The 14,477-nt window shown below is 42.1% G+C and overlaps 1 protein-coding gene across 4 annotated transcripts in view; it reads left to right on the top strand.

Annotated features, from left to right (window-relative positions):
- Positions 1-14,477, top strand: part of LIFR (LIF receptor alpha) — a 96,225-nt gene that overhangs the window by 58,008 nt on the left and 23,740 nt on the right. For all 4 annotated transcript variants that reach the window (XM_006028938.3, XM_025210391.1, XM_025210392.1 and 1 more), the window contains 5 exons: positions 5,660-5,834; positions 6,204-6,473; positions 8,703-8,832; positions 10,910-11,073; positions 12,606-12,751. In XM_006028938.3, the coding sequence (XP_006029000.1) occupies positions 5,660-5,834; positions 6,204-6,473; positions 8,703-8,832; positions 10,910-11,073; positions 12,606-12,751 (885 nt within the window). The remainder of the gene's footprint in view (positions 1-5,659; positions 5,835-6,203; positions 6,474-8,702; positions 8,833-10,909; positions 11,074-12,605; positions 12,752-14,477) is intronic.

The following is a 14,477-nucleotide window of genomic DNA, read 5'->3' as shown; positions in this document are numbered from 1 at the left end:
CGCCATCCGTCACTACTCTGCAGAGCCAGCCATGGAACTGTGCAGCTGGCCGCATGCAAGCTCCCCCTCCCCTGGGCAGCCAACCAGGCAGCATGTGTGCAGCCCGCACATGGGGGACACCACCACACTTCACACTACATGGCTTGCCTGCAAAGCCCCCTGCAGAGAGGCACCGCTGTCTTCACCCCCTGGCCCTACTCTCATCCCCTGGCCCTGCTGCACAACCCCAAGCCCGACTTACCTCTAGGATCCAGGGGCAAAGGGCATGGCTCCGTGGTGGCAGCGCTTGGCTGCATAGCACCCCGAGTGAGCACACAGCCTCTGCCACCACCCCACACTGCTGTGGAGACGTGCAGCCGGTCACGAGGCATAAGCAGCGGTGCAGTGGTGGCCGCTGCATGTAAGTCCCACTTTCTACCCCCCTGACCGGGTGGCGCACATGTGGTCCTCACATGGTGGTTGCCATTGGGCTGCCACACCCTGCACCACTTGCCCACAAAGCCGTGCGGGTGGCCGTGGGATGGTAGTGCAGGGCGCAGTGGCAGACTTGCGGTGGCAACCTCCATGTGCGAACCCCCTGCAAGGCCAGCCAGCACGTGTGGCCCTCAGAGTAGCACCTCTGCCTTCACCCCCGGCCCTGCTCCTGGGAGTGGACACACCCCCCCCTTCTTGATCTACTCCCCCTGCACCTTCCCTTTGCCCTGCCCCTTCCCCTTCCCCCACACACTTACCTGGTGGGGTGGGTGTCAGTGTCTGTGTGCCTCTGTGCCTGCATCTCTGTGTTTGTGGGTCTAGGGGGCTGTTGTGAGGGGCATCAGGATGGATGTTGAGGCTGTGGGAGGGGAGTGTGGGGCACCAGCAGTGCTGGGGGGGCCTTTAATTTTTATCACAGATTTGGGGTTTTTAATCAGAGAATTTGCAATTTTTAATCAGAGATGACCAGGATCCCTGCTCCTCAGTCTGGGACTTCGGATCCTCCCAAATCCATGGCAGGTATCCTATGTACGAACCCCAAGTCTGGAGGCCTTGGAGTTTAGATGACCCCTGGTCTCACTTGCACCTAACCAAAAGACCTAAGGAGCAAGCTAGAGGAAAAGCCCAAGAGCAATCCCCTATTGCTATACATTGTATAGCTGAAATCCTCACATTTGGAGGCTTTTTGCAAAAATACATATTCCTTTTTCTTTAAAAAAAAAAAAAAAAAAAAAAAAGTGTTCCAAGCCAAATCAATTCCAAATCAATGAGTCTTTCAAGAACCTTATGAGACTCTACTACCAACAAATATCCTCCACCTCCACCTGGGGCTCCAGATGTTTCCAAATCATTTGGCAGGCATCCTACGTGCAGGCCCAAGCCCAGAGGCTTAGGGTTTGGATGCACCTGGGTTTTGCTTACCCTCAGCCATACAGCTGCAGGAACAAGCTAGGGAGGAGTCTTCCAGTTCCATAAAGTGGGCGTAAAGCCAAGATCTTCCCACTGGAAATGAAAGTGGGAGGGTAACTACACATTACCTCCACCCAGGTACTACCCCGTGCCAGAAAAGCAGTTACCCCTGCCTCTGGGAAAACTGCCTTAGTTAGTAGTCACAGTATTTCCCCTCTGAGCCAAAAGGCCATTTAAAAAAAATTAAAATATATCTATATATATTTATAGAGATATAAATCTATATATTTATATCTATCTAGATATAAATCTATATATTTATAGAGATATAGATCTATATAGAGATATATACATCCTCTATCTTAGACTTCCATCTCACCTTTTCTTTTTAAAATCACCTGAAGAAACCTGCGCACCCGTTACAATAACCATACTCACTCCCCTGCGCCTACGTGCGCCCACCCTCTGCCCTTCCCTAACCCAAACACAGTCCCTTAGTCCTGTCCCCGAGTTGGGGTTTCCCTTCTCAGTTCATTCACAGTCCTTGTCGCTGTCGATGGTTGCTTTCACTTCCGCTGCTGCTGATCCTGTTGTCCTCCTTGCTGTCTCCAGGTCTGGTTACATCATTGTCCCTTTTGTTCTCCCTGTCTACTTCCCTTCCCGGGGAGACTTTGAACAGCCTGTGCTAGGTGTCCCTTTTCCATATGGAGTTGGCTGCATACCCCCTGTCCTCTCCCACCGCTTTCCAGTAGTAGGTCTGGAGTTCACTCAGAAACATTTTAGCACAGTCCATTTGCTTGGGCTTAATGCCACTTTTTGGGATAGGTTAGTGTAATCCTTCTAAATAAGATATATGGTAGTGCCCATAGTGCTCAGTTACCCTTAGTGCTGACTCATTTTGAAGTCATGGTAATCCACTACATTTAATACATTTAAACTTCCTCTTCACTCCCACAACTGGGCCATACCTTTCTTTCCCATTTCCAATGAGTCCTGTTTCTTAATGTCTGACAAACGTCACCAAATGGAGCCCCAGACAGCTTATCCAAAATCCCTCTGTCAGCCCCTCTCTCAGCCTGTTGCCTATGATTAGTGTGGCCCTGCCCTCCATGAGGTGGAGTCAGACCAGGTTGCCCGGTATCTTCTCTGCATATAAATTTTTGGAGGATCCCAGGGCTTGTGACCGGAACACCTGGTTCTAGTCCTGAGTCGAGGGCTAATTAGCACATAGATCCTTTGTTGGGGTATCTGGAATACACACATACATTGAGCAGTGTTGAACTATGGGGTCACCATGACTTGAACTGCTATCTCTGTGCTGGGGGCCAGCCCAGTGAACTGTATGGTAAGTCATGAGCCTTTTGGCTTTGGGTTAATGGAAAGGAGGCGCACAGGAGGCATTGAAACAGTTCTTTGCATGGTTGCGATGGTTAAAGGGGATGGTGACAGGCATGTGGGAGTGTGGGTGCACGATGTAGTTATTGTAATGGGAATGAGAATGGTACAACTGTAAAAGAGTTTTGGGCTGTTGAATGAACCATGTTGGTCATGAGACACATTTGTAGAGGGGTGTGTGTATGTGTAAATATTTTTGCAAAAAAACCATAAAAGCATAGTTTGCACTATATACAAGTAGGTATAAAAGTGCTGCTTAAAAGTGTGCTTATGGACTGACTACCTGTGTTAAAACTTGTAGAAGTTCAAAAAAAGTACACTGCATCAATTCTGAATGAACTAAGTCTATGGGTACGTGTAGTAGTTTTCTTACATTAAGGTTAATACAGGTATGTTTATTTTTGCTTCTCACTTCCATGTGCTCAGGGAGTGCAGGGTATGACGGTAAGAAAGGGTCTGCAGGGGCAAAATGTTGGGGCAGAGGGCAAGGGAGCTACCTGACCCCCCAGATTTATTTTCCCTGATGTAGCAGTGGGAGAGGGAGAAATTGAAGGCAAGCCTCCACTAATTAGATTCTGTTCCTAGAAAATGATGATACATTTTAGAAATTTTCCCTATTTGGAACCTAATTATTGGGGGAGGTCATCTTACATACAGAGTCATCTTATGTATTTCTAAGTAAGCGCGCGCGCACGCGCGCGCGCACACACACACACACACACACACACACACACACACACAAAAGTGAGGGTAAACTGCTAAAACCTCCTCAACAACTACCTTCTCAAGAGAGAGCCCCCCTTATATGCCACAGTTGATTCTTGTTAGTTCCTGGGCTTTGACCGTACTTGGCCAAATAAATGTATTTAGCTGAACGGGAAGCCAAATCAGACTTCTCAGAGCCAGTGACTTTGCCATGGTCCTGTGGTTACCATCAAATTTTAAACGGGCTGGCTTATCTTGAATGACTGTTACCTGTCAGTTTGCTTTGCCTTACAACCTTGCGTTAAACTAACCCAGCATATTTAAACAATAAAAAACCCCAGTAACCTCATCAGCATACAATATTCACAGATTATTGCAGAGTAGATACATGTCACAGTGCCCATAAGATTTAGTTTCTTATAATAATGGCAGAAAATATAAAAAAAACGTAATTTCCTTTGTTGCATTTTCAATTGCATCCTAATATTTGTGAATCTTGTGCTCTGGCTGCATAAGCTTCCTGAGAAAAGGAGCGTCTTACACAAGCAGTCCCACTATGTGTCCCAAGTGTTCATAGGATTGGGTCTCCAATTCTGATTCCTTGGATATAGGTAGCATGACTCAAATGCTTGATTATGTTCCCCTCTTGTGCATCCTAGTGGAATGTGAGTGGATGTGTCAATGAGTAATGAGATCTTGTGCTCTGGCTGCATAAGCTTCCTGAGAAAAGGAGCGTCTTACACAAGCAGTCCCACTATGTGTCCCAAGTGTTCATAGGATTGGGTCTCCAATTCTGATTCCTTGGATATAGGTAGCATGACTCAAATGCTTGATTATGTTCCCCTCTTGTGCATCCTAGTGGAATGTGAGTGGATGTGTCAATGAGTAATGAGGTGTGTTTTTATATATATATATATGTTGTAGATTCCCAGCTGTCAAGCATACGTAGCGAGGAAAGACCAGGGAAGATATGAAAGGGTCAACCTGTAGCTTTCCACTGAGCTCCCAAGTTGTAAAACCTATGATCAGCATTTCAAAATTACTTGGACAGAGACTCTCTCTTTCATCTGAAACCCTGCTCCCCGAACAGGTTTATGTGCCCTTCTGATACCTAGTCACACGTGTGGTTGAAATACATTTGTTTTAGGAAAGATATTAACATGTTATGAAAGTCCAATATAGACTGATCTTCAAAACCTTTGCATTCACTACTACATTTATTTCATCATAATGTGTGTGTATGTATTACTAAGACAAATGTGCATGCTTCTTCTGATATAGTCTTATATTATATGAACATATATATATATATATATATATATAAACAGAGAAAACAATTGAATTTGTGTAAGGATCTGATATTTGCCTTTCTGTGATTTTTTTGAGCATCCAAAGGTGTGCTGCATGCCCAAACATGGAGGAGTAGATGGGAGCTGAAATCCTGACCCTATGGGAAGTCCACAGGAATTTTTCCGTTGATGTCCATAGGGTCAGGATTTCACTTAACATTTTCAAAATCTAATCTCAAAGGGAGTGACATAAGGGATGAGGAGAAGGGGTTGATACTTATATAAAACATTTGTAGGGATGAATATTCAAAAGTCAACATTTTCCTGGGATTGAAATATTTTATTTGGAAAGGTCATAAAATTCCAGCTGCTTGGGCCATGTGGGTATGCACTGGTGTTTCTGAAATGCAATCTATCCTTCTACTTGTCCATCCTGAGCTTCCATTACCCAGGCTCAAGATGTCACAGTCTGGTAAGATTGGGCTGGTTGGGCTCTTGTCTGTATAGTTCCACTAAATAACTTACCAGGTTTTGGACAGTCCAGAGGTAGCTGGGCAGCTCTGCAACTGGAGCAGTCATGATGCACAGGACAGTTCTGGCTGCTGCCATGTCAGTGTAGGTAGCCTGTGTGGCTACTGCTGCGGTGGCAGCTATTTTCGTGCCCTTTCCTCCACCCCTTCCCTCCCCACCCCACCCGACCCCCTCAGTTATGCTATGGGATAATCAAACCACTTTTCTGGATTTTTTGATATGTGATTTATTTAATGAAATTTGCCTTTGTAGCTATACCAGAAAGAAGGTGCCTGTTTGTTGACAGGTGTCTGTAGTGTCCATCTTCATTGGGAGGGAAAACAAGGTCAAATAAAGCTTTCCCGCTGCATTTTTAGGTGACCTACCATTCAAAATTGACTTCTAAAGACACTATTCTTTCATGGAACTGGAAATCAGACATGCCACTGGAGTGTGTGTCGCACTCTGTGAGGATCAGATGTTATATAAATAAAATGAATTACGGTGGTAACAAAGAATGGAGTGAATGGAGCCCAATTGTAACAGTTCCTGGTAAGTTTATTCCCTTGCTTATTGGAAAGAATTTAATTATCTTTAAAATCTGCCAAATTCCAGAGAAAGATTGAATGGGAAATGTTATCTTTGAATTTTAAAGTGTTGATGGATTGTTGTAGATCTCATAGGACTCTGTTTTTATTAATTAATAAATACATCAATTAAAGATGGTGAAGTCTAATAGGCTGAGAGTGGGTAAAATCAACTAAAAATAACTTTTATTTCTTTTACTGGAGGGATGCAGAACATACCAACCTGAGTGTTCCTGAACAGTGTTTAAATTGGATGCTGATCAGCTGAATGCATTAGAAACTAATCGGATATCATAAAACTACAAAAAAAAATTTCTTTTTTCCTCTCTGCTAGGAGAAGTGCCTGATTTAAGTTTTGCCAAGGTTTTTCCTCAGGACAGAGTGGTACCAGTTGGTTCCAATATGACATTTTGCTGCTTACACCGTGAAGATGAAAGAATAGAACATATTAAATATGGATTAAAATCGTATCCACTTCTTCATCTCAGCGAATGGAGCAGTGCAATCCAAGTACAGAACGTCAGCGCTTCAGAATCTAGTGGGACAAATATATGGTGTTCGCTGCTGCCATATGGCGTGGAGGGAACTGTTTTATTTGTAGGATGTAAGTGTGTGTGTGTGTATATATATATATATATATGTATATTGTGACTGTGACTGAACTAGATGTTTGTTGGCTTGATCAGCTTGAGGAAATCCAATGTGGATTTGTGGCTTGCATTAAAACTGTGCTGTTTTGGCCCAGTCCCTGGTTTTCAGCAGTGTTTGTCTTGGAGTTCTTTAAAACCATGCATGCTTATCTCCACTTACTCAACTTGCACTCCCCAAATGCTCAGTTAAAGGCATTGTAGCTTAAGAGCCTGAATCGGGATAAGATGATCTGCACGAGAACCTGGCTGTTCAGGACCACCTTTTCCTTCTTTGGGATCACATGACCAAAGCTGCTTTCCAGAATGCTTGGCAGTAAATTAGTTTTTGAAGATTAGCTTTAGTCTTTATTGATTATGTATACACCTGTTCTTCTTGCCAGTCTGTAGAATTTCTCATGTGTGTAATTTGATTTGTCTCCCACATGATGGGTGAAGGGAGATGAAGAAATTTAAACCTTTAATTTACTGATCTGTCATGTTACATTACTGCCAAAAATGCACCCTGACCTGTTCAGAGGGGTAGGTTGAATCTTGAAGTTTCCTGCCTGGGGCAAGAGCTTTCTGGGCCTTATCATAGTAAAGGAATCCAGGTTTAAAAATCTTTATTTCTCATGGTAAATAATTTTTTTTTGAAAAACAGATGAAACAGATCATATGATGTTTGATTATTGACTGTATTATCTGTGTAGGTATACAAGCCTCAAATCTCCTACATACATAGTTAAAAAATATTGTAGACCACCTCCAACAGCACAGTGATGCAACTCCTTGCCATTTTTGGGAGGAAAAGGTTATTTTCACAATGACATTAGAAAAAACTGACAGGAAAGCAATCAAAAGTGCTTAGAATTTTGGTCTCTGCATTTCATAACTGATTGTGACTCTTTGGAAACTTTTTTTTTTAATCTGATCTTTTGGTTTATTCTTGTATATCCTCCATTTCTATAGGACTGTTACTTGTAAATATAAGTCAGGGGCACACAAAATGCAGGCTGTGGATCACATGAGGCCCGCTATGGTGCCCGTGAAACACAAGCAGGGTCTGCAGGTGTGCTTGTTCTTAAAAACTGGATATTTTCAACTTTTTCCAAACTCCTGCTTGTGGTGCCAGGGCTATTCACTGTAGGGGATAGTTGTCAGTGGGGGGCTGAGACAAATATTGTTTGGATACATTGTTCTGGTATGGAAAAGAGAAGGGAAAATAAGGTAGAAGATCTAGCTGTGTATTAGGGTATGTTTGATATCTGCTTTAACTGTATGTCTAAATATGTCTGTCTATCAGATAAGTTACCTGCTCTGGTGAGCTAAATGCTTTTCATCTGGCAATTGCTCATAATGTAAACTGAGATTCTCATTACTCACAGTTGTGTACAAAGGTCTTCCCTCCCAAACCAGCCACTGAGAAAATGTCATCCTGTCTTATGGGGAAAGTGCACACAACTGATATATTGAAGAGAGAACTGTCTCATTCCAATCAGCTCCTTTTTCTTGATTTTATTCCTGGTTTCTGGGCTGACTACAGAAAGACATTTTGTAGGGACTTCCCTGGGAAGAGAATGGCAGTCAATCCTTTTGTCAGAGAAGTGGTTGCTGAAGTACTGGGGTCTGAGTTTGAGAGACCAGTGTTCAATGAAAATGAAGGATGGTATTAACAAAGCAGCCCAGGAGGATGAAGTGTGCTGACATAATACTCAAAAAAAATTTTGGCAGGGAGGAGGAGGTTTATGAGGTCCTTGGGTGTTCATTTCTTTGAAATGCTTCAGTTAAGTGGATTCTATGTAGAATTGAGGCTTGCACTTGACAAAATGACATGTAACAAGAGAACTTTCTTAAATTGTCTCAAAGAACATGTAATTTGGAAACTTTGAAACATGTTTTTGCGAAACTGTGCAATGCCAGCAGTTCAAGGCCCAGATCCTACAAATTTACTGTGCATGTGATTGAGTTGGTAGTTCAGTAAAAGTCAAGTGTTATTTGGGACTGTTAATGTTTTTTTAAAGTATATCCTGTAAATAAATTATGTATGTGCTTGGGGTTTAATGGTGCCTCTATGTGTATGCTGTACTGCAAAAACAAAATATTAATTGCTGAACATGATTTCCAGAAAATTGTCCTGCTTTCTACGTTATGGCTGATTATGTAAGAATGCAAGCTGATTTCCTTGCTTTCCTTCTTTTTGGCAGATCCCCCTGATATTCCACAAAATCTGACTTGTGAAACACACACCTTGGACAAAATAATATGCACCTGGAACCCAGGAAGACCCACTGAACTCTTTGCATCACGCCAAACAAACTACATTTTATCTGAAAGGTAATTCAATTTAGTACAGAAATGGTTAGAAAGTTAGAATTGGGAGCATTCTGATACAGGCTTCCTAAAGTACTTCTGCATACTTATTTCAGTCATGAACTCTGCGCTGTTTAGAGTTGGTTGTTAAATAGGCCCTGGAGCATCCTACAGTGGGGACAGGTGATTTGTATACATGCTTTTATTAGAAACTCAAACAAAATAGACACAGCCACAACCTAAAATATGAACAAGACACAGGTCAGAATAAAAAGCACTTGTAAAATCAATGCTACTACACATGTTTAACCCAAGGAAAAACTGGTATGAACAGGATAAATACTAACTATGTAAGTACTGACTAATGAAACATCTTGCAGCTCTCTTAACACTGGCATCAGGGTCCATCCTCCAAACCAGGGGAGCTCAACTCCTGTCCCATTGGCCAGATCTGGCCCCCGGAGCTGTGTCATCCAGCCCACCAGGCTCCTCAATGACCCAGACATTTGGTGGCAGGGAAGTGGTGCCAGTGTTAATTGCCACATCCCTGCTGCTGAATATCTGGACCTGTGAGAGGAAGTCCTCTGGCTAGATAACATGGCCTCGTGCTCCATATTGCATTCTTGGATCCAGATGCACAGACTTTTTTATGTACTCAAAAATGAGTGAAAACTAAGGGCTGTCATTTTCTGAGGGGTGCCTTTAGTCTAAAATACAAGTTTTAAGCTGTTATGTTTGGAGGCAGGTAGAAGAAAGGGGGGGGGGGGTCGAGGTGGGGGGGGCAGACATGGGGGGGGGACACAACAAGAGGCAGCAGGGACCAAGGTGTTGTGGGGACAAAGGGTAGGGGTTAAGTTGCTTGACCTCCCCTTACTGCCTGCCCTACCACTTACTACCCTGCCACTGCTTTCCCCACCACAACAGTGGAGGAGACAGACAGAAAAATTTAAGACGAGCCTCCAATAATTTCTATACATGGAAAATTGCATAATTTTTTTCTGTGTTTAATTATTGGGAGGTTATCTTGGATTCAAGTGAACACAGTATGTCATCTTCACCATACTTTCTACTTATCCCAAGTCGTATAACTAGAGTTCATCTAAGTTTTACTCTAGCCTGAGGCCTGGCTATGCTAGGCTCCCAGTACCTGTGCAGGTTAGTTCTCTGCTTGTGGGTTTAGCATCTTATTTATCTTTCTACAAGCTATAAACTGCATATGAAATATAGACAAGTTGGAAATTTGAAAATAAAGTCCCAGGATTGTACTATTATCCTGCAATATAATATCATCAGGATGGGTTTTTCCTAAGACTTTTGTTAGTGACTTTATTCATTTTTACAGTATCACCTGGTGACCAGGGTCCCTTTGTGGTAGGCACTGTACAAAGGCTGTCCTTTCTCTAAAGAGCTTATAGTCAAGTACAGTAGATTATAATAGATATATAGATGTGAGAGCACAAGAAAACATGAAGATCCTTCATTTTTTCTCTAATGCAGTATGTAGCAAGTACTGCCTGAATATGCTGAATCATGCCATCTAACAAAACTGATGTCTGCAGGAGCAATTTTGAAGAACAATAAAATAGGTTTATAGGTAGTTGAGGAACCCTTCTTATGCATAAGGGACAGCCTGGTCAATTCAAACAAAGGTTCTGTTTGGATTTTTTTTTAAATAAGTGACCAATAATCCATGGTTTTGCTAAATGAATGCAATATAATATAAATAGATGGGAGGGCAAGATTGGGCCATGACAAACTTTATGAACTCGCTCTTAGCCTCTGTCTCAAATGCAGTGTGTGTGTGTGTGTGTGTGTGTGTGTGTGTGTATTGGGGGATGGGGGGAGCAGGGAGATAATATGGTCAAAGCATTATGCTAGGAAAGTGATGCCTGTAGTAGCATAAAAGCACAGAAATACACTGTTTGTCAAGGTTAGGGGGAAAGTATTACGTGATGCAAGACCACTATGTGGCAAAAACCTTAAGAGATGTGTCATCCTTTGAAATCTGTACTGAGAAACTTAATTTAGTGCCATTAAGTAGATTGTTAAAAAATTAAGACACTTTTTTTTTTTCTTTATCCCTGCCTTCCCCTTATTACAGAATATCTGGAAGAAATGGTACCTGCAGAGTAACTGAAAATACCATGGGAAATGTGTGCGTCTTTACAGTGCTTGCCACTCAAAATATCTACAATTTCACTCTACAAGCTTTCAATCCTGTTGGTCAAACAGAGTCATCACTTTCAATTGATATAAACCAAAGAGGTGAGAATTAGATGTACTGAGCCAAAAAGACAGATCAAGGGGAGGCTTAGTGTGCAGGAAATGTGTTTTTAAAATAATAGGGGTCTAGTGGTGAGGTGCTGCTCCAGCTAGAATTTTCATAATTACTGTAATCATTTGTAATTTGTTTCTGTCATTGGCTTGAATTATCAAATAGGTGGGAAATGATTAAAATCATATTTACTAAGGCATGTGCTGGCAAATGTTAGGGAAGCAGGGAGGTCTAATAGCTGGTGCCTTGATCCCCTGTTCAGTACTAGTGCTATCTACTTTGATGTCGATTACCTGCAAGAAAGTGTTCCAGTAATAATTAAATGTTCAACTTCTTTAGAACTTTATTATGTAAAGACTTGCATGCAATCTTAACCTTATGAACTCTGACTGTGATCTAATGATTTAAGTGTCTGCTCATGAGGCATAAGGTTAAACACTTGCATAAGTCATTGCAAGATTGAGCCTTACAAAATAGCAGTAAAATGTAACACTTACACTTCCATGTCCCTAAGACCTGTACATAGAGCTATATTTCTGCAGTCTTCAGATTTTCCTTTTGAAAACTGTAATGACAAATAATGCATCAAAAATTGCATTCAAAAGTTTATGATATAATTTGTATTTGAATACATTTTCCAGTTACGACTGCCCTATACTTTTTAATTTTGCAACAGCACTGCCGATTTGTCAGGTAATACTGGAATCAAATCCTTGGCTACTTAGAACGCAGGGCTGCCGTACAAGTAGTAACATTAAAGAATGACGTTTTTACTAGTTGTTCATTCCATTTGCTTTCTCCCTTGTTGGTATCATCTTTGTGCAGTTTTCAGACACAACATACACATCTATTAGTAAGCTAGAGAGCTTGTATGTGCACTGTGTGGTGTTTTCCCTAAAATAGTAGATCCAGTAGTGAGAATCCCTCACTGCTATTGTCAGCCTTCAAAAAGAAAAGGAAATTATTTTTAAAAAAGGGGGAGGGTGGGGAGGAGGAAATGAAAGGAACTGGGCAGGAAATAACATTATATAATTTTATGCTGCTCAATTTTGTAAGAGAGATTTTTATTATTATTATTTTGTCCATCTTTGTTACTCTCCTGCTCTTGCAATATGATCTTGCAAAACTACCACTGTATTCCTTGTAATTGCTGTTCCTTTGTAGCAAAATCAATAGCAATTAAGAGGAATGATACCATGCTGTTCCTTACTCTAGCTCCTTGTCACGGATTCCATTATGACAATTAAAGTTTGTGCCCTAAGTAAAACTATTTCTGTGGCTGTCAGCCAGAAATTTCATCATGGGCAAAATTTGTGCGCGCCTTCACAACAGCCAGCTGTCATAATAATTAATCTGGTAAATGTTCTGTTTCTCTCCTGAGTTGTTATGAGTATTTTAAAGAGAAACATTTTTTTGTTACAGAACTAAAGATAAATACATGTTTTGTCATCTTCTGTAATTGCCACCCCAACCCCTCCCTGCAAAATACCTAGCTAATTGTCGTTTTATATTTATTTTTCAGTTCATCCAAAAACTCCTTCTAAATTCACTGTCACTGGTGAAAGCCCAACAAAAGCCCATGTGTCTTGGTATTTACCTGGCAACTTTATTCAGATTAAGCTTCTGTGCCAAATTGAAATTAGCAAGAGTCATTCAGAACCAGAACTGGTGAGTGTTTATTTTTAGGGGCATTTGTTCTGCTAGAATGTGGATCATTTTACTTAAAATCATTACCTGCATTTTCTTTTTGGTACAAAATGTGTTGGTGAATCAGCATGTCATACTGACCATTAAGTTGAGTGTTAACTTATTTATCAGAAATCCCATCTTCTGTGTAACAGAGAATTACTAATTTTCTTTATTTACACAGCACCAGATCAAAACTGGCAACATGAAGCTAGAGTAGCATTGGAGTGATGTTGTAGCGACGATGGTCCAGAAACTATGTGAGCAGCAAGGATTGAAATCAGCCCCCCCCCAAGATATCCTTGCCACCAACATGAAGTTGGTCATTTTGAGCAGTTACACAGGATTAAAATTAGCCATGCTATTTGAATTATGCTGATAAAGTTGCAAAACTGCTTGTGCAAAAATGATCATTTTCATTAAGTTGTTACTGTTGGCAACAGTCCTTATGCTTGTGTCTCTGGAAGATAAACAGCACTCAAACACACATCAATGCTGTGTGCAGCTGCTCTCAAAATTTCACTAAAGTTGCTCAGGTTTCTGGTCTTGAAGACTCCAGATACTGTTCACAGCTAGTATAATATGGAATCTGTGCTCTTAGCAAGTACTGTGAATGTGTGTGCAAAATTGGCCTGTCAAGCCTGTTACTAATTTATGAATGATGAACTGCATATGCCGCTAAAATCTTTTCCTGAAGTCCTGTACACTCCTAATTCAGAGAAAATGAAATACTTTTTTTTTAGATGTTCTCAGTTAAGTTGGAAAAACAAGCCAACTCTGAAGAGTTCAGCAGAAGTTGGAGAGGCACAAAGCTTGATACTAGCATTCACTGATTCCTCAAAAAATACATTTGCCATAGAGCTGTTCTGTCTGAGCCCCACCCCCTCCAAGTAGCCATTATAAAAGCTTACCTGACTTACTTATAGCCTCATTCACTCTCTTCATGGTGCCTTGTGATGCTGCTGTATTATGTCAGCACACTGACACCTAACCAATTTGCCCCATTTTGAGGCTGTACATTATCATCTGCATAGCTTTTTAAGTTAAGACAGGGATGCTCAGCCCCTAGCCAATGGCCATAATCAGTCTGTGAAGCCATTTTATCTGGCCCACAGGGATCCCCATAGGCCCAAAATTTTAGTAGAGGGTAAGTGGTGGATGCAGCGTTGATTCTGAGTCCCCTGCTGGGAAATTTCCAGACCCATGGGGAGCCCTATGGGTGGATAGCATAGCCCTTCATGCGAAATATAGGGCATGATCTGCTGGGTTCCAGGTGATGTCGAGACAGGATCTGGACAGTGCAAAGCCCAATCTTGGTGGTGACCCCATGGGTCTGGCCCATCAACTGGCCCTGCATCACTTATCTGACCCATGGAGCCAGAAGGTTGAGGACTAGGGCTGTGCGAAGCTTCAGGTGCTGATTTAATTCGGAGGAGATTTGGTCTGATTCAGTGGTTGAATCTCCAAATCCGAATTGAATCAGGGGCCAATAAAAAGGTCCAAATCAATTCAAAGCTCTCTGAATCTTTGGAAAAGATGCAGAGAGCTTCAGCAATTCGGGCAGTCCCTGCCTGCTGCAGCAGGGAGCTGGAGCTGGACTTGGAGCTGGTAAGTAGGGGGTGAGGGAAGGGACCATGGGGGGACCCCTGCTGGGCCCCAGCCTCCCCCCCCGGCTGCCCTGCCCACCCCAGCTCCTGGCAGGAACTGG

Source organism: Alligator sinensis, unplaced genomic scaffold, assembly GCF_000455745.1.
Source record: "Alligator sinensis unplaced genomic scaffold, ASM45574v1 scaffold881_1, whole genome shotgun sequence".
Classification (NCBI taxonomy): Eukaryota; Metazoa; Chordata; order Crocodylia; family Alligatoridae; genus Alligator; species Alligator sinensis.
Note: the sequence above shows the minus strand (reverse complement) of the source record. Positions and strands in the feature narration are given on the sequence as shown.